We start from the raw sequence: 20,150 nt of genomic DNA on the forward strand, positions 1-20,150 counted from the left end.
AAATGATACCAGAAGCTTGTAACCAGTTAATGTCTTTGCTCTTTTGGGCATCCTAAATTGGATGCAGGGCTTAAAATATTAAAGATATGGATAGATTTCTGAAATTTATAAGCAAACTGCAGTGACTGAGGAATGAAATGCAGAATTTTTATTTGCACTGGAGTAATTTCATAGTGTTTTTGATTACTTTTCCTGATATGAAGGATGGGAACAATAATAATAATAATAATACATTTTATTTATAAGTGCCTTTCAAGACACCCAAGGACACTACAACAAGATAAAACAGACAATACTTCTTCCAGAATGAATCACACCAGTGCATCAATATAATAACTTATGCATCAAAGCTGCAGTGATTTTTGCAGAGTTTTTGCAGCACTTGTCCAAAAGGTCTAACAGAAAACAATGATTCTACCCAATTCTGCTGTGATTGACATAATGTTTTAGTTCAAGCACCAAATGACAAAAGTTTACAACATTCTTCTTGTATGTTGTTTTTGTCTCGCCATGTTTCATCAACATCTGAGGCATTTCTATGTTTCTCCTGAATTTGTTTCTGTCAACATTTATTAAATATCAACTGAAGTTAAAGGTTAACTCACTTTATTATCCATGTAGGGAAATTCAGTCTCTGCATTTTACCCATCCTATGATACACTGTACTGAGCATTAGCATTAGCGTATTAGCAGTGAGCTCCCATTCAAGGTGCTTTGGAGCCAATTCTAGACCTTCATCAGCACCGTGGTCAAGGACACCGACAGGAAAATTATTTATTTATTTATTTATTTATTTATTAGGGACAGTGCATATTAATGAACATCTGCAACAATTCCAGCTGTAAATATGCCAGATTGTAGCAGCAGTGCTAATTTCCATCTGTAGTCCCTATGCAAGTGACAAGAAAGACAATCGACAAAAGGCAAAACATCATAAAAACAGACAGAGCAACAAAGTGAGGACCATCTACTGATGGTCACAGGCTTGGCTTTCCTTCATCCAATGTTTAAGTTGTGATTTGAAGGAGGCATATAATTGTGAGTCTCTTATGTTAGGTGGTAAACTGTTCCAATATTCAGTTCCAGTGACTGAAAGTGTAGTTTGTCCAACAGTAGTACGCCTGCATGGCACCTCACAGTCTCCTCGAGTTTAACTGACAAATACCTGTTTTTGATGGCGAGGGAAACCTGAACAGCATAGAGAGAACTGAACACTGAACCTTGTAGCTTTGGTAGCCGTAATATGACCATGCCACCCCGAGATGAATTAGATTTATACAGTCAAGGCATCAAATGAACAGATTAGACAATAAATTTTAAAAAAAAATTGCAGTTATTTGTGAGACAGTCCAAATTTCACGATGTTCACAGACATAGAACTGATTAGATTTTAATTGACAAAGGTCATTATGTCCTTTTGTCTACGTTCATTTCCATTTTTACTGGGTTCATTTTGGTTGTTAATCCAGATCCAGTGAAGCCTTGGTTATGTTTGATTCATTGCTAGACTAAATGTGGGTATAATAACTACAGCATATGAAAAAACAGCACATGGATCTCCATTATGTTACATACGTATGTGTTATATAGGCCACTATAATGAATGGTGTTTGCTAATGCCAATGTTAGCATGATACTCTTTCCAACATTCCTCTTCTTTCTTAATTAGTAAGATGAATTCATACTTATTATGTAATTCCTATTCTGACTGTTTGTGAGCTGATAAAAAAAATCTCCACAACACCTAAGTTTGGGAAAATTCCTGAACAAACATAGAGTTGTGGAGAGGTTTGAGGTTTGCAGAGTTGATCCTTTTGCCTAAATATTAAATGACACGATGCTGTTTGTGTTGTAGGGAGTGGCTCAGTTCGTAGCCTCCACACAGGAGTAGGCGAACTGTTTGGAAACACTCGATTCTGGCATGGAAAGGACTACTGCAACTTCGTCCACAAGGACTGGATCCAGCTGGACAAACCTTTTGACGGTAGCGTGAAGCATCAGTTTAACTGTCAGTGTGTATCTCGGAGCGGCAGCTTAACTCATCAGTTATCTTCACTGTCTGTTTTAGATTTTATTGACAGACATACAACTCCCAGAATGCCCTGGCACGACATCGCCTCAGTGGTTCATGGGAAAGCAGCTCGAGATGTGGCCAGACACTTCATCCAGAGGTGGAACTTCACCAAGGTCAGAGGTCAAACGTAGAGTATTAAAGCTCAAAACAACACTCAGCTGATTTAAATCCAGGTGAAAGAGCCACCTGTTCTCAGCTGCATTTGAGTAGAGTTTTTAACTCAGAAGTTCAGGTCTGCACTGTTTCTTTTAAGCTTAAAGTTTTTATCTGTTTCATCTGTTTATCTGTTGTTTTTTCTTTTTTTTCTCATGCCTATACTTTTTATTGCCTCCCTGCTGTAATGCTTTTAATGTCTTATGTAAAGCACTTTGAATTGTCTTGTACATGAAATGTGCTATAGAAATAAACCTGCCTTGCCTAAAATAAGTAATAAATGCTGTATGGAATCCTTCCTAATGTTAAAATGTTTCTGTTGCGCTTCCAGCTGGTGAAGCCAAAGTACCGGTCCCTGTCGTACCCATATCTCCTGCCCAAGTCTCACACCACGGCTGGAGAACAGCGATACCAAGTCCCCAACTGTGTCCAAACCAAAGTCCAGGTGACTCCATCCAACTGGTTTCACTTTCAACTTTTCATTAAGCGACTACTTCAGTGTTTGATGCATGCAAACCAAGCACTTTCATCTTCTAGTGTGCAGTTTTTACAAGTGCGATGTGGAAAATTTAGTATTTTTTTTCCTCCTTTGTTCTCAGATCCTTCGTTCTGCTGCTGACTGGTCGGCTGGCATCAAGTACCACGAGGAGTCGATCCACAACGCCTACGTCCACGCCATCAAGAACAGCCAACACTTCATCTACATAGAGGTACTGCTCTGTTTACAGGCATTTTCATGTCAGAAATTGTACACTGAAAAAAATCTAAATCTCACCAAGTGTATTTCTCTCATTTCCAGTCAAAATATCTCACCACACTTAAAATAAGACATAATCACCTAAAGAGTAACTTTTCAGTGAGATATAAGAACTTATTTTTAAAATCTTATTCCAAGAAATCTTACCAAGATAATTCTCACTTGTCCCATTGGCAGATTTTTTTTTTCTTGAATTAAGTAAAATATGTAAAAGCAAAAAAAAAAAAAAAAAAAATGCCAATGGAACAAGTAAAAAGTATCTTTGTAAGATTTCTTGAAATAAGATTTTCTAGATCTATTGTCTAAAAATTTCTTCTTATATCTTACTGAAAACTTCCTCTTTAGGTGATTATGTCTTATTTTAAGTGTGATGAGATATTTGGACTAGAAATGAGAAAAATACACTTGGTAAGACTTTGATTTTTTCCAGTGTGTTGTGCCACTGTCATTCATATGTCGTGAGAATAATGAAACCCACCCTTGTTTTGAGCCAAATAACATCATGTTTTTCCGTCTGATTTAGACTTTTTAATCAGTGTGTACAGGACAGAATGTTAAGACTTATAGTGGATGATAAACACTCAGCTCTTTTCTGTCCATTTAAAACCACTTCACCATATTTACCATGAACTGCAGCTACACTCGTCCTTTTCAAACGATGTAACGACCAAAGCCAACGTCTTACAGAACTAGAACAATGAGAATTAGAGCGACAGGAGTTCCATCCAACTGATCGTTAAACACTATATTAAATTGGAGTGGACGATTCTGTTCAAATCCAGAAAAACTCACTTTTTACGTTGCTGTTTTTCCACAGTTTAAACTAAACTAGGACTACCTAAAATTTTAATGACTTTGCTCAGCATAGTCTTCTGGGTGATTTTAAGTTCTACCTGCATCTTATATGCCTTTTTTTTGCCCCTTGATTGTAGATCTTTGTTTGTTAGTGTTCATATGTCATCATAGCAACCATGGAAAAATGGCAGGAATCACCATAGCAATATCCAAAAGGTAGCAAGATAGAATGGGCAAATAGTGGCAGGAATCACCATAACAACTGTACTAAAATGGTTGGGATCACCATAGCAACTGTGTTACAAGGGTGGAAATCACCATAGCAACTGTGCTAAAAAAAAAAAAAAAAAAAAGAGGTGGAGTCACCATAGCAACTGTGTTAAAATAGTTGGAATCACCATAGCAACTGTATTAAAAAAAAAGGTGGAAATCACCATAGCAACTGTGATGAAAAAGGGTTGGAATCACCATAGCAACTGTGTTAAACAGGTGGGAATCACCATAGCAACTGTACTAAAATGGTTGGAATCACCATAGGAACTGTGTTAAAAGGGTGGGAATCACTATAGCAATTGTGATAAAAAAGGGTTGGAATCAAAATAACTACTGTGTTAAAGAGGTGGAAATCACCATTGCAACTGTGCTATAAGGGCGGGGGTCACTAGCAACTATGGAAAAAAAACTGGAAATCACCATAGCAAGTGTGAGAACAGTGGCAGGAATCAATTGTGCAAAAGTGGCAGCAATCACCATAGCAACTGTTTTTATAGGGTGGAGCTCACCATAGCAACTGTGCAAAAGTGGCAGTAATCACCTGTAATAAGTTGTATATAATAATTATATATTGTATTATTATATAAACATGTAATAAATATTTGCTTGCTTGTTAAATTCAGTTTTTGTTTTATTTTCTTGAGCTGATGGAAAAGTGAATTTCCCATGAGGTTGAATTAAGTGTACTCGTATTTGTGTTTGTAATTAACTGTTTAACATTTTGGAATTCAAGTTCAAGTACTTTGTGTAAAATGTAAAATTACTGTCAGAAAATTAGCAGAATAACTTGGGGAGTGAAGGTTTTTGCCTTGTGCCACTTATGAACAAAAGAGCTAAATCTGTGTATCCACTGTAGTGTTGTGTGTTTTTTCTTTCAGAATCAGTTTTTCATCAGCTGTGCAGACAACAGGCATGTCTTCAACAAAATCGGAGACGCAATCGCAGAACGCATCATCAGAGCGTACAGGTAACGCAGCATTAAACTATATCCACACATGCCTCACCTCCAAACCATTTACAAGAAAAGTATGTGATGATCACATGCCTGTCGTCTTATCTGGGTGTAATTTCGCAGATAAACAAACACAGGATCTGTTGATGATGTGTTCCTACCATGTGACTGGTTTCTTATCAGTCTGTTTGACTTGGACTCTATGAACATTTACATGAATAGTTTCCCCTTTTAGTCCTGTTTTTTTTTTTTTTTTCGTCTCTATGGTGTTTTATAGTCAGGCAGATCAAGGCTTATCACAAAACACACATCCTGAACAAAACGCAGACACACAAACACACAAAGCTAATCTGATTTCCTCTGGTGGCGTCGGTGTACAAACAGACCAGGGCGTGTTTTTACAGGTAATATTAAAGGAAACATACAGAGTCTGAGCGTTATATCAGTCAGGTTCAGGAAAATAGAATTAAACACTACTTTATTTTCCAAAAATTACCTTTGTCACAGAAAAATATGTCAGTAACAAATGACCAAAGTGGAAAATACATAGTACCAATGGGGCAACAGTTAAAACTGGACGTAAAAATAGCATTAAAATATAGAGTTTTACACTTTTGTGAAGGTCTGTAGTCACACATTGAGAATGTAATGGTTTTAGCATTAGCATTTAGCATTAGCACACCTATCATGTCCCTCAGTATGGTACAAAAAGACAAAATGGCGATGACCAAAACACTGGGCTACCAGTGATTGTCCATCCAGTGTACTGTTCAGGAAAAGCCAGATTCAGTGTGATCACAGAGCAATAAAATCTACACCGTAAGAAAAACTACAGGTAATATTAAGGGAATAGCGCTCAAGTTTATGAGAATAGAATTAAACACTACTTTATTTTCCAAAAATTACCTTTGTCACAGAAAAATATGTCAGTAACAAATGACCAAAGTGGAAAATACATAGTACCAATGGGGCAGTAGTTAAAACTGAAGGTAAAAATAGCATTAAAATATAGAGTTTTACATTTTTTGTGAAGGTCTGTAGTCATGAATTGTGAATGTAATGGGTTTAGCATTAGCATTAGCATGTCTATCGCCTCCCTCAATATGGTTCAAAAAGACAAAATGGCGATGACCAAAACACTCGGCTACCAGTGATAGTCCATCCGGTCTACTGTTCAGATGGTATTGCATCTGCCTGAGGACCCCACATGGACCTGGAAAGGCCAGGTTCAATGTGATCACACTGTAATAAAATTTACACTGTAATAAAAACTACAGGTAATATTAAGGGAATAGCACTCAAGTTCAGGAGAATAGAATTAAACACTGATTTATTGTCCAGAAACTGTCTTTAGTCACTTGTTAGCTACATGTTTTTATGTGGCAAATACATAGCATAGACTTACAATTGTAGGTAAAAAGCCCATTAAAATACAAAGTTTTACAATTTTAGCAAAGGACTTTAAGGCAAGTATGTCATCACAAATTGAGAATGTAGAGTTTAGCATTAGCATTTAGCATTAGCATACCTATCTTCTCTTTCCCTGCTCCACCTTTTTGCCCAAATATGGTCCATTCTGACGCCAAAAAGGCCAGACCGTTGTGATTTGTGTCGTTCACACTATAATAAAACTTACAGATCTGAACATATGAGCATTAACCTTATGCCTACAGTCACATTCCATGATGATAATAGCTGTGTACGTTTTATTCTTGTTTCAGGGAGAGTAAAAAGTACCGTGTTTACGTGGTGACTCCTCTGCTTCCGGGTTTTGAGGGCGACATCAACACTGGAGGAGGCAGCGCCATCCAGGCCATCATGCACTTCAACTACAGGTGAAGATGTTTATGCCAAGACGTAGAAGAAACGGCCAAAAATCCTCACATTACAAGTCATTATCAGCCTAAGTCTCTGTTAAGATTACAATATTTTATCTGCTTTACCATGGCGTCATGCAGCTGTTCTGACAGTTTTTATGTCAGTGTGATGTGATGGAGCAGAAACAGCTGATTTCATATTTTAAACTCATGAAATGCTGTTTTAATTAATTGTTTGTTAGTTTGTTAATTAAGTGTTTTATTAATTGTTATATTAATGAAGTATTGGGGTATAATTCAGTTGTCACCCCTCGGCCGGCTGTGGCCAGAGGGGTATTGTAATTGTTTTGTCACCTGTCTGTCTGTCTGTCTGTCTGTCTGTCCATTCTGGCTGAGGGGTACTAAAAGTGTGCAGCACGTTATGTTTATTTTCCAATGCAGTATTTGTTGAGTTGACACAAATCCCATTACACACAGCGGACACGAACACCATGATGTCACCACCACCTAGCCGGTTTGGATTACTAAATGCACGTTCCATTGCCAATAAATCCTTCTCCCTAAATGAGCTTTTTACCAACAGGAACTTGGATGCATTATTCCTGACGGAGACGTGGCAAAGGGATGGGGAGTTCATTCATTTAAATGAACTGTGCCCTCCTGGCTGCTCTGCTGTTGGTCAGCCCCGCCCCTGTCGCCGGGGCGGTGGCCTTGCTGTAGTGCACCAAGACAAATACACATGCAGAGGGATGAGCACCGATGACTTTCCCTCATTTGAGTCACAAATGATCCAGATTGGCTCGTCCAGTGTGTTTTACTGTTTCTTAATCTACCGTCCCCCTGGCCCTGCTGGTGCCTTCTTAAGCGATTTCAGTGATTTCCTTACATCAATAATAAAACTGGAGAAGGTTTTAATTCTTGGGGATTTCAATCTGCACATCGATAACAATTCATCCAGCCCAGCAATGGAACTTTTAGCCATGACTGACACTTTTAACCTCAAACAACATGTATCTGGCCCCACCCACAAGAAAGGACATACCCTGGACCTGGTATTCTCATTGGGCTTACACGTCACAAATGTGTGTGTTGAGGATGTCCACTTGAGTGATCATTGTGGTGTGTTTTTTGACTTATGTGTGCCTCTTGAGCCCAAGCCTGCACCTAGAAGGGCCAAGAGGAGGATCATTACAGAGTCCACAGCCCAGGATTTCCGTGCCCTGTTTAACCCTAGTCTTCTTAATGAGTGTCCCGATGTTGATGAGTTTATCCAGTGCTTTGCCACACACTGCAGCTCTATTCTTGACCAGGTGGCTCCCGTGAAAACTAATGTCACTCGTAAGTGGTCTTGTCCCTGGATAAATGAAAACATTTTAAAGTTAAGGAGAACATGTCGCAAAACTGAGCGTCTTTGGAAAGCAACCCAGTTGGAAGTACACAGGTTACATCTTAAAGATCTCATAACCTCATTAAATAAAATGATTAAGGAGGCAAGATCCAGCTACTTCCACAAACTTATAGCCACATACAAGAAAAACCCCAAAGTAATCTGTGACACAATCCAGTCCATTGTGTCCCCTGCTGTCCCTGCTGCCCCCGTGCTCTGTAAAGCTGACAGCAATGACTTCCTAAACTTCTTCACAGACAAGATCAGGGATATTAAACACAATATCCCACCACCCTCTGGCCGTATGACCCTATCTGATCCCCCTCTGCAAACCTGGTCCTCTTTCGACCCTGTGACACTGGAGGACATCTCAGCACTTTTATCCAAAACGAAACCCTCCTCCAACTCTGCAGACATCCTCCCCCATAAGCTCCTTGTCGGTGTCTTTGACACTATTGGACCATGGGTCACAAAGTTTTTTAACCTGTCGCTCACAACTGGTTTGTTTCCCAGCTCCTTCAAACAGGCCATCATAGAACCTAAACTAAAGAAAACCACACTGGACCCCACAGACTTCAAAAGCTACAGGCCCATTTCAAAGCTCCCCCTATTGGCCAAAATCCTTGAGAAAGCAGTGTCTAAACAACTTACAGCTTTTCTGGAGACACACCAGATCTATGACACTTTTCAGTCTGGGTTTAGACAACGCCACTCAACAGAAACCGCACTATTAAAAGTGTCTAGTGACATCCTGATGGCGGCTGACTCCGGGAAATCCACGGTCTTGGTCCTGCTAGATCTCTCCTCGGCCTTTGACACAGTGGACCATACCATAATGATTGAGAGACTGAGGGACCTGGTAGGGATGTCAGGTCATGTGCTAGACTGGTTCTCCTCTTACCTGACCGGCAGAAGCTTCACTGTGTCAATAAACAACTTCCAATCTGACTCAGCGGATCTACTGTGTGGTGTGCCCCAAGGCTCTGTCCTGGGACCAGTCCTATTCTTACTCTATGTCCTCCCACTTGGCCACATTATCCGACAGTACAGTGATGTCTCCTATCATCTATTCGCGGATGACATCCAGATGTACTGCTCCTTTAACTCCTCTGAGCCCCACAAACTGAGTTCCTTAATCAACTGCTTGTCAGAGCTGAAGCAGTGGCTAAATGAGAACAGCCTCCAGCTGAACTCCAGCAAAACTGAGACCCTCATCATTGCCCCGGATAGTGCAATCCCAGGGATCAAACATCACCTTGGAGACCTGAGTTCCTCGGTAAAGACAAAACTGAGGAATCTGGGTGTCATCTTTGACCAGGACATGTCTTTAGAATTCTACTCCAAACACCTAGTCAAAAACTGTTTCTTCCACCAACGCAACATCTCCAAACTCAGATCTATGGTGTCCACAAATGAGCTCGAGATGATCGTTCACGCTTTCGTATCTTCTCGCTTAGACTACTGCAACAGCCTGTTTACATGTTTAAACAGAAGGAGCTGGCCCGTCTACAGTTTGTCGAGAACTCTGCTGCCAGGCTCCTGACCCGCACAAACAGGAGAACCCACATCACTCCCATCCTTAAATCTCTCCACTGGCTCCTGTTCTATATCGTCTTCATTTCAAAATTCTTGTGCTAACTTTCCAGGCCCTACATGGCCAGGCCCCTGCATACATTGCTTCCCTGATCCAGCCCTACAGCTCGACTCGTAGCTTGAGGTCTTCAGGACAGCACCTGCTGATGGTTCCACGGACCTGTTTTAGCACACGCGGTGACAGGTCTTTTAAAGCTGTGGCACCACGTCTATGGAATGACCTGCCTCTACACCTACGGTCCATGGACTCTGTAGAGAGCTTTAAGAAACACCTCCAAACCCTCCTGTTCAAACAGGCTTTTTAGTCTCCCACCTGACCCAGGACCACCACAGACTGATTACACTCTATGTATTCATCATAACGTACTCCATGTGTCATCCCCCCCCAGTCTCTCTATATCTCTATCGCTCTCTCTTTTCTCCTCCTTTACTCTCTCTCTCTCTCTTTAACCCCAACTGGTCGAGGCAGACAGCCATCCTTCAGGAGTCTGGGTCTGCTCGAGGTTTCTGCCCGTTAAAGGGAAGTTTTTCCTCGCCACTGTCACCAATCACAAGTGTTTGCTCCTGAAGGATTCTGTTGGGTCTCTGTAAACTTAATTTGATTCTGATTTGAATTGATAAAGCACTTTGTGACTCTGTCTGTGAAAAGTGCTCTATAAATAAAATTTACTTACTTTACTTACTTTGAGTTAAATCCTGGATGGAGATAGATTAGATTAGTGATAGATTAGATACCGCCACACCTTAACCCTTTATCCACAGGGTCATACAATAAACCTTCAGTGTAAACACTTGTATTGATCATTTTGCGTCATCCGTCTGTGTTGTGTCTCTGCAGGACCATGAACCGAGGAGATCATTCCATCATCTCACAGCTCAGACGAGAGAGTAAGTCAGAGACGACGATGTGGAGAAAACACACGTTTACGTCGTCACAGTTCAGTCAATGATGCTCGGTCACAGTTAATGTGTTTAGATCCAGAGGTTGGATAAGAAATCAGATTGACCTTATTGACTTTTATAGAGAAAATCAACAAAATAACATGAAATGGAAATGAAATCAGACACAACGTGTGTTTTTGTGGAGCAGGACTTAACTTGTCAGTCCAACGACCCAAAGGTCCAATAGACTATTTGTATGGGCCATGGCTCAGTTGGTAGAGCGGGTTGTCCCATAACCGAAGGGTTGGCGGTTCAAATCCCACTCTGTCCTAGTCAGTCCGTTGTGTCCTTGGGCAGGACACTTCACCCTCCTTGCCTCCAGTGCCACCCACACTGGTGTATGAATGTTTGGTGGTGGTCAGAGGGCAGCCACACTTCTGTCAGTCTGCCCCAGGGCAGCTGTGGCTACAGATGTAGTTTACCACCACCAGAGGGAGAATGTGAGAGTGAATGAATAATGGGTCAATAATGTAAAGCGCTTTGGGTGTCTAGAAAGGCGCTATATAAATCCAATCCATTATTATTATTTATTATTATCTGCTGTCTGTCCGTAAACAATTTTTTGAGAAACAACTTCTCCAAAACCGTCAGCCAGAATCAACTGAAATTCATAGCAGAGGTTCCTTGGACCAAGATCTACAAAGTTCAAAGTAATTGATGTTATTCAAAGAATTGAGAAATATTGACTTTTAAATATTTTATGAATTTTTGAAATGTTAAAAATCCCTATCGGTTTCTAATGGGACACATTTCAAAGTGCTATAACTTCAAAACAGTTGAAGACATTGATATAATTACTATTGGTAATAGATAGATGTCACATATGGGCTTTCATTTGGTGCCATGACCTTTGACCTTGAGTGACCTTGAAATGTCAAACGAATGTTAATTACTGTATTTAAATATGCCCTTGGACTACAGGACCCTTATTCCTGTTTCTTCATTTTGTCTCTTTCATGATGTTTTTGTCTTGTACGTCGTTTGGATCTTTTCTGTTACTTTTATCTTTTACATCGTCTTCGCCTTGTTGCGTCTTTTGACTGTTTTGTCTTTTTTGTTCTTTTTGTCGTTTTGACATTTAGTTTTTTGGGGGTTTTTTTCATCGTTTTCATCTTTTTCTTATTTTCATGTTGAATCTTTCATGTTTTTGTCTTTTACGTCATTGTTATCTTTTTAATTTTTTTGGTCTTGCTGCATCTTTTCATCAGTTGCATCATTTCCAACATTTTTGTCTTATTTAGTTTTTCAGGATGTTTTTGTTATTATGTTTTTTTAAATCCTTTTCAATTTTTACAATATTTTAGAGTCTTTTAAGGCTGTGCGCATATTTCCAGTATTTTCTTGTTGTATCTGTAGAAAAGAGAATGAGAAATAAATATATGTGTGATCATTTCAACCCTGAAAAACAACAAAGGTAAAGGTGGAATTAGACTTTTACGCAGGACTGTACACTCCTCATGTTCTGTAAAATTGGAATTATTCAATAGGTTTTAAAGTCTGTCATTAAAACGACCAAACCCAGTTTCAGCCACATTCCCCTAAAAACAGCCGACTGCTTCTGCATCTGCTTTGGTGTATTTTGGGATAAATGTCCAGCCTTTAATCAGAGTTTTATGTTCTGATTCTTCAGCGGTTTTTCGCTTTACATTGAGGTTCGTTGCACAAACTCCAGTGAAACGTGGGTAAATGTGAACATGTGACAGTGAACGTGTTGTAAATGCTTGGTTTCCAGTGGGAGATCAGTGGATGAACTACATCTCCATCACCGGTCTGAGAACCCACGCCGACCTGGAGGGAAAACTGGTCACCGAGCTCATCTACGTCCACAGCAAGATGCTCATCGCCGACGACAACACCGTCATCATCGGTAAACGACTCGTCAAAGAGGCAAAGTAGAAACATTCACTCACTGATCAGAAGACGTTCTCAGTAACAGCGTTTGTATTATTAGTAAAACATGGTTAAAGTCGTCCCCTTTTACTTTAAATCATTGATTTTTGGTTTTAACATTGAATCAAAACCATGTGACAAGTTTTAGAAAAGTCACTATTTATTGTAGATTTTAATTAGTTATAGGCGTATAGGAGTCGACTACGCGCTGCTTATGTAAGATGTAAAACGACTAAAAGGCTTTAACTGGTTTAATATGTAACTGTTGGTTTTAAAAGATAAAAGTAAAAGGACAGTATTTACCTCAGAGAAGAATTAAAGCAGTTTGACTCCTCTTTATGTCCTTTTGCATCTTTTTCCTCTTGTTGCATCTTTTAGGTCTTTGTTGTCTTTTATGCCTTTTTTTTTTTCGTCCTTTTGCATCATTTTCATGTTGTTGTCTTTTATGTTTATTGTCTTTTAATATCTTTTTGTCTTTTTTGTCCTTTTTTTGTTTTATGTCTTTTATGTCCTTATCTTTTTTTGTCATTTATGTCATTTTTTTCTTCATATTTTTTTTTTACATCTTTTTTGTCCTTTTGCAACCTTTTTGTCTTTTTACATTTTTTAAAATCTTTTTTTTAATCATTTTTTGTTTTACATCTTTTATGTCCTTGTCTTTTGTCATTTTTTCTTCATATTTTTTACATCAATTTTTGTCCTTTTGCAATCTTTTTGTCCTTTTATTTTTTTGTTTTGCCTTTTTGTGTCTTATGTCTTTTTTTGTCTTTTTATGACTTACATCTTTTTTGTCATTTATGTATAATGTCTTCTATGTCTTTAAATCTGGTTTGTCTTTCATCTTTTTTTATCTGTTTATATTTTTACATTTTATGTCTTTTATGTATTTTTGGCATTTTACATCTTTAATCTTATTTTTTTTTTATGTTATTTTTCTCTTTTTATGCCTTCTTCATTTTATCTTTTACAACTTCTGTTGGGTTTCTGTAAATTGGCTTAGAGTCTGGTTTTTGACCAACTCTATATATAAAGTGTCATGAGATAACTTTTTTGTGATCTGGCATTATATAAATAAAATTTGATTGATTGAGTGATTTAATTGGTTTTCCCCTGTAAGTCGCTTTGGAAAAAAGCGTCTGCCAAATGCATAAACAAATGCATAAACAACTATTATGTCTTTTCGCATCTTTTTATTTTGATGTGTCTTTTTGTCTTTCTATGTCTTCTTCATCTTCTCATTTACATCTTGCTGTCTTTTTGGCTCTTTCCATCCTGTTCCATCTTTTACTCTGTTTTCATTTTTTAAAAGAGTCAATAACACTCTTTTCTTTGTCGTTACTGTTGAATTCATTGAATTCATTTGATGTTGTGAAGATGTGCAGTGATGCAAAATAAAAATAAGAGATAATTCCCCTTAAATGCATAAAAAGTCAAACAAAAACCCTATTTTCTACAGAACAGAAGAGTCAGATATTTGTGTAAAGTGGTTATAAAAGGTGAATTAAAGACTCTACTGAAATAAATGCTGAGGAAGGCAGTGATGATGAAAACTTATTTAAAGCCTTATGGTTTGATATCAGATGTTGGAGTGCCCCCTGTTGGACGATTTTACATCATGTTCCTCTGCTTCAGGTTCTGCCAACATTAACGACAGGAGCATGCTGGGAAAACGGGACAGCGAGGTGGCGGTGATCGTGGAGGACTCAGAGACGGTTTCCTCGGTGATGGATGGACAGGAATACCAGGCGGGAAAATACGCCCTGCAGCTCCGCCTCGAGTGCTTCAGGTACCGACCCGGGTCCTGCTTCTGAATGGGTCCTGCTTCTGAAAGAGTCCTGGGTCTGAACTGGCCCTGGTTCTGAACGAGTCCTGGTTCTGAACAGGTCCTAGTACTGAATGGGTCCTGATTCTGAAATAGCCCTGATTCTGAACAGGCCCTCCTGCCCTGATTCTGAATGGGTCCTGGTTGTGAACTGACCCTGGTTCTGAACAGGTCTTAGTTCTGAACTGTCCCTGGTTCTGAACGGGTTTGGGTCCTGGTTCTGGTTTTACATGTATCTCTACATGAGTCCTTACAGCTGTCGTTTTCATCTTTTCAGGATGATTCTTGGTGCTGGTACCGACCCGTCCGTTGACATTTCGGATCCGATCAGTGACCAGTTCTACAAAGAGGTTTGGATGGCGACGTGTGCTCGTAACGCCACCATCTACCAGAAGGTCAGCGTCACCTCCTTCACCGTTAATGAGTTTGTCCTTGTCTCAGTCTGGATTCAGCTTCGCTTTTCTGTTTAATTCATGTTAAATTTGAATGAAAGTGTCTTCAGATGTTTTTTTTCTTTCTGCATCTTTTTCATATTGTTGCATCTTTTTTGTCTTTTTGCATCTTTTTATTACATCTTTTTTACAACACTTGGTTTTTATGTTTAATTCTTGTTATTTTTGGATGAAATATTCACTAGCTAAACATGTGTAAACCTTCATCAATACATCTTTGGATGTTCTGGTTCTTCGTCTGGTCCCAGATATTTAATGTGAAAGTCATTACGTGTACTAGTTATTTTTTTACATTTTTTCTGAATATTTGTACATTTTGTCTTGTCTTCAAACTTGTCATCATGCCTCTCTGTGCCTCCTCCTCTTCCTCTGCCTCCTCTTATTTCTCAACCTCCTCCTCCTCCTCCTCCTCTTTCTTCTCCTTTTTCTCATTTCCTCCTCCTCCTTCTTCTTCTTTTTCAGGTTTTCCGCTGTCTGCCATCCAGTGACGTCCGTAGCATCCTGGAGTTGGAGGGCTACCTGGCCAAACCAGGCCTGGACAAGGAGGACCCGAGTCGGGCTCGCGAGGAGCTGAAGAAGATCCGGGGCTTCTTGGTCCAGTTTCCGCTCCAGTTCCTGTCGGAGCAGAACCTGCTTCCTCCCATCGGATCCAAGGAGGCCATGGTGCCCATGGAGGTCTGGACCTGAGACACGGACTCCTCCCTGTCCACATGGACGGACTTACGGGTCTCAGGTGGATGTGGTCGCTGTGGCGCCATTGTGGAGGTCTGCAGGGGCTAAAAACAATGAAACCTCCACAGAAAAACCTCATCATATTCTGAAAAAATCACCAGGTGAAGACTTGAAACTTGGAAAGTGCAGATGTTTATCATATGGTGGAAGGACACTGTTAATTAATGGGTTAATGGGTTAATTAATGACGTCATATGTACGTATCAGCTCCTGCCATAACACAGAAAATTCTCACATTCCAGACAGTGAAAAAACGCAAAAATATATTTAAAAAGGCCTTAAAACAGGGATGTCAAACTCCTTTTAGGTCAGGTTCCACATTCAGAACAAAATGATCTCAAGTCAAATAATAACATAATATCCTATAAATAATGACAACTCCAAACTTTTCTCTGTTTTAGAGGGAAAAAGTAAAATTACATCATAAAAATATTTACAGCTACATCAAATATGAACAACCTGGAAGTCCTTAAGAAAAATTAAGTAAACTTTAACAATATTATGCCTCAGTTTATTATTAACACATAATGACTTTTTCACGATTATTCCTTTAAAAGTAGTGCCTCTCTAAAATGAAGCCATATTTTTGGTCATTTTACATGATTTTGAAGTAGAAACACTACATATATCACCCCATGGAGGAGTTTTGTGACCTAAAGCCCAAAAGATATCTGTGCTTGTACAAACTTACTGATCACAGTGGATCTATTTGTCATTTTGTAACAGGAAGAATATTGTTAAAATCACACTTATTTCTCTTAAGACGTTTCAGGTTGTTCAGATTTGTTCAGTTTATTCCCTTTTTTTTTTGTTACAGGAGAGTTTGTGCATATAAACATTTTCATATACTTTCACTTTTTTACACTGAAACAAAGACAAAAATTTGGAGTTGCCATTATTTATAGGTTGTTGTGATAGTATTTTACTTTATGTGGAACCTGAACTAAAAGGATTTAACATCCTTGATTGTTATTGTTTTCAGTGTAACTTTTTGATTTTGTCAATTCATCCCATGGGCCGAATTGAACCCTTTAGCGGCCGGTTTTGGTCCACAGGCCATACGTTTGACACCTCTCTGCCTTAAACGACTAATTTATTTAAGCTTTAGCTTTTCTACAGATTATTTTCTTTTTATCAGAGCAAATAAGTATAAAACAGAGTCATTTGATATTACATCAGAAAAAAAAACATGAACAAATTGTGCACGAAATCACAAAATCAGAGAACACAGACAGTTTTTATCTGTTTACATCTTAGGTTTTGTTGCATCTTTAATGCAGTTGTCAACTTGTGTCATTTCCACCATTGTCATCCTGTTGCCCTTTTTTATTTATCTTTTTCATCATGTCATATTTTTTTCCACCATTTTTCTTTTATTGTGATTTTTTTTATCTTGTTTTATTTTCATCTTGTTGCATCTTTTTAATTTTTTTGGTATTTTCTCGTTTTTTAAGTTTTTTTTTCACCATTTTCATCTTGTTGCATCTTTTGCATTATGTCTCATTTCATCTTTTTAAATTTTTTTTTTACATATTTTAGCATCTTTACCACCATTTTTGTCTTGTTGCATCTTTTCCATCATTTTCATTTTGCGTCTTTTTTTGTGATCTTTTTCCTTCTTCTAGCATCTTTTCCACCATATTTTTGCTGTTAAATCTCTTGCGTCTTTTTCATGCTGTTTCATCTTGTGTTTTTTTTTTTTTTGTCTTGTCGTGTTTGTGCACCGATGATTCACTACCCAAGACCATCAGTCGCACACTTTTTCTTTGTGTTACTTTCTTTTCTGTTTAAGTCGAACTTATTTAATATTGTGAAAACGTGCAATGATGCAAAACAAAAATAAGCGACAATTCCGCTTAAATGCATTTAATGTAAAGCAAAACCCCTATTTTCTAAAGCATGGGAGAGTCATGTATTTGTGTAAAAAGTCATCAGAAAAAATAGTCAAAGGTCAGAAAAACCCTGCTGTTGACCTCCAGAATGGCGTCGACCTCTGCACCATAAGCGCCAGTGAACACGCACTAAAACCAGAGCCAGGCGCATTATTAAAGGGACCAGCAGAGGGCGCACTGCAGCGTTTTACAGCAGAAGAAGAAGTACAATGAAGTGATGAGTCTGCTGTGTGATGCTCTAATAACACTATGCAACTGTTGGGCTGTGAACGCAGCTCGGACATAACATTGAGACTGGAAAAGACACTAAAGACGAAGACAATGAATACGAAGAAGAGGACGGAGTTGTTTTCTCGTGTCGCTTTTAATTTTAACCCCCAACAGGAAATTATTAAGTGCCAAAGACGTCATACTGTGGATTCTACGTGAAGCCTTAAGTGACCTGTTTTTATACCCACACACTCAGTTTGTCGTCATCTTTTTTTGTTTTTTTGTCACATCGGACTAAACATATTCACACACAGACTCCACATGATTACTTTACCACCATGCTGCATTCCAGGTGCTGTCAGAAGGTGGGAAATTCGACTTCTTCAGATCAAAATAGAACATTCATCTCCTGTAACGGGTGAACGGACCAGGCATTTTCTGGCAATTAATGGGTTAAAAAAAAAAGTGTAAAGACTGAGGCCAACTGTAAAGGAAAACAAAAACATATAAAAAAGGTTGAAAATGAGGAAAATACTGGTGATATGTATGAACTATAATAACAGTAAAATATTGTTTCACATTTGTGTCATGTGTTGTTGTTTTTTTGTTGTGTTTAGCATTTTTTGTCTTGTGCATCATTTTAATCTTTTTGCATCTTTATCTTCTTTTTCTCTTTTTAATGTCTTTTCCACCATTTTCATCTTGTGTCATTTTATCTTATTGCATCTTTTTCATCTTGTATCATATTTTTATTCTTGTTGCATTTTTTTTTTTTCCACCATTTTTGTTTTGCTGGGTTTTTTTTTTCTGGTTTCGTCTTTTTTTTTTTTTTTTTTTGCCTTGTTTCATCTTCTTCGTCTTCTTGTTGCATCTTTTTCTTGTTGCACCTTTTTTTTTTTCCTTTTTGCATCTTTTTCATCTTGTTTCACCTTTTTCCTCTCTTGTCTTTTTCATCTTTCTTTGTTTTGTTTTTTTTATCTTTTAGTGTCTTTTCCACCATATTCCTCTTGTTGAATCTGTTGCATCTTTTTCACGTTGTTGCGTCTTTTTCATCTTGTTGTGTTCTTTGTTTTCATCTTATGGTCGTACTGTGTGACATTCACCAATTGACACTGATTTTATTTGCTTTTCTCTCTGTTTTTTTCTTTAAACCAAATCTTTTTTTTTTCTTTATCAATCTGTGTGTATCCGTTTTCTTGAGCCACCAACTCCAATTTTTTCTAGTTTTCTGGATGTTTCTGAAGCGCAGCATTGGTTTTCCTTAATGTGATCTGCATGAATTTCTAAGCATGACACAACCGCAGCTCGTTGCTGTTAAAAGCATGAACCTTGACGCTGATCTAAAGCCATGGATGTTACTGATGCCTGTTTAACTCTCTGTTCTACCTCCCTGTGGTTTTCTACCTCCTGCACTACTGACTCTTTTGTGATGATACGGAAACACATTTTGACCTTATGGAGAAACCTGTTTGCAGCTGCTGGTGTTCTAGAAGGATCCACCCGGGTCCAGAGGTCTTTGCATTTATATGTGATCTAGTGTCAGTCTCAAAAACCACGATTATACACACATCATCAAACTGTCTTTGCTGTTTTTACTCAATTCACATCTTTTCTGCTTCAAACGCCACCGATAACGTGACTTATTTCTAATTTTAAGAAAAAGTTGTGGAAGATGTGTTAGTCTGGAGGAAATATTAGTCAAAATATGTCAACTTACAATACAAAGATTTAATTTGTAACAAGGAAACTACGTAAATATTGTAATGAAATGTTAACTTAGACAGCTGTCATTGATCACTACATGCTAGTGTGATGCTAGCAATGCTAGTTAGCTAATGTTAGCAATCTGCCTTAAAACTCCTCAGAAATCAGTGATTAGTGAATCTTAGCACTACATGTTTGCCACTTTACTATCCAATTTATACTATGTATCTACCTCCCATTACCAGCAGTTTACAGTTTTTTATCTTTGATTTTACTTGTTAAATATACATTTTTTAAAAAAGAGAAGATACTTTTTTTTTTTTATCAAATGAAAATGCATTTTTCACAGATGGACAACTGAACAAGTCAATCACATAATATTAGCTACCAAACCAACTGTAATTACCATTACTTTGTGAGATAATTGGTCATTGTAATCTAGTAATATAACTATTGCTAACATTACCTATACTTATAAAAAACTTCCTACCAGGGAAATTTTGGTTAATTTTACCAAGTGCAATAACTATAGCTAATGTTGCCAACTGGCACATTGTAGTTAACATTGCCTAGTGAGCTAATCATAACTAACATTATGTAGTATGTTAATGCTAACAGCAGCCAGTACTTGCTAACATGCTAACTGTAGCTAACATTAGCCAGTGAACTAACTGCAGTTCAGTAGTGCAGTCAGAGATAAAGACA

At 38.2% G+C, this 20,150-nt stretch overlaps 1 protein-coding gene across 3 annotated transcripts in view; it reads left to right on the top strand.

Annotated features, from left to right (window-relative positions):
- The window catches only part of pld1b (phospholipase D1b), a 61,251-nt gene extending 45,525 nt beyond the window's left edge, over window positions 1-15,726 (top strand). For all 3 annotated transcript variants that reach the window (XM_030123380.1, XM_030123379.1, XM_030123381.1), the window contains exons 16-26: window positions 1,856-1,984; window positions 2,069-2,187; window positions 2,559-2,672; window positions 2,827-2,937; window positions 4,931-5,019; window positions 6,726-6,839; window positions 10,640-10,689; window positions 12,476-12,610; window positions 14,266-14,419; window positions 14,733-14,850; window positions 15,370-15,726. In XM_030123380.1, coding sequence (XP_029979240.1) covers window positions 1,856-1,984; window positions 2,069-2,187; window positions 2,559-2,672; window positions 2,827-2,937; window positions 4,931-5,019; window positions 6,726-6,839; window positions 10,640-10,689; window positions 12,476-12,610; window positions 14,266-14,419; window positions 14,733-14,850; window positions 15,370-15,594 — 1,358 coding nt within the window. In that variant the 3' untranslated portion in view covers window positions 15,595-15,726. The remainder of the gene's footprint in view (window positions 1-1,855; window positions 1,985-2,068; window positions 2,188-2,558; window positions 2,673-2,826; window positions 2,938-4,930; window positions 5,020-6,725; window positions 6,840-10,639; window positions 10,690-12,475; window positions 12,611-14,265; window positions 14,420-14,732; window positions 14,851-15,369) is intronic.
- The last annotated feature ends 4,424 nt before the right edge of the window (window positions 15,727-20,150 follow it).

Source organism: Sphaeramia orbicularis, chromosome 20, assembly GCF_902148855.1.
Source record: "Sphaeramia orbicularis chromosome 20, fSphaOr1.1, whole genome shotgun sequence".
NCBI lineage: Eukaryota > Metazoa > Chordata > Actinopteri > Kurtiformes > Apogonidae > Sphaeramia > Sphaeramia orbicularis.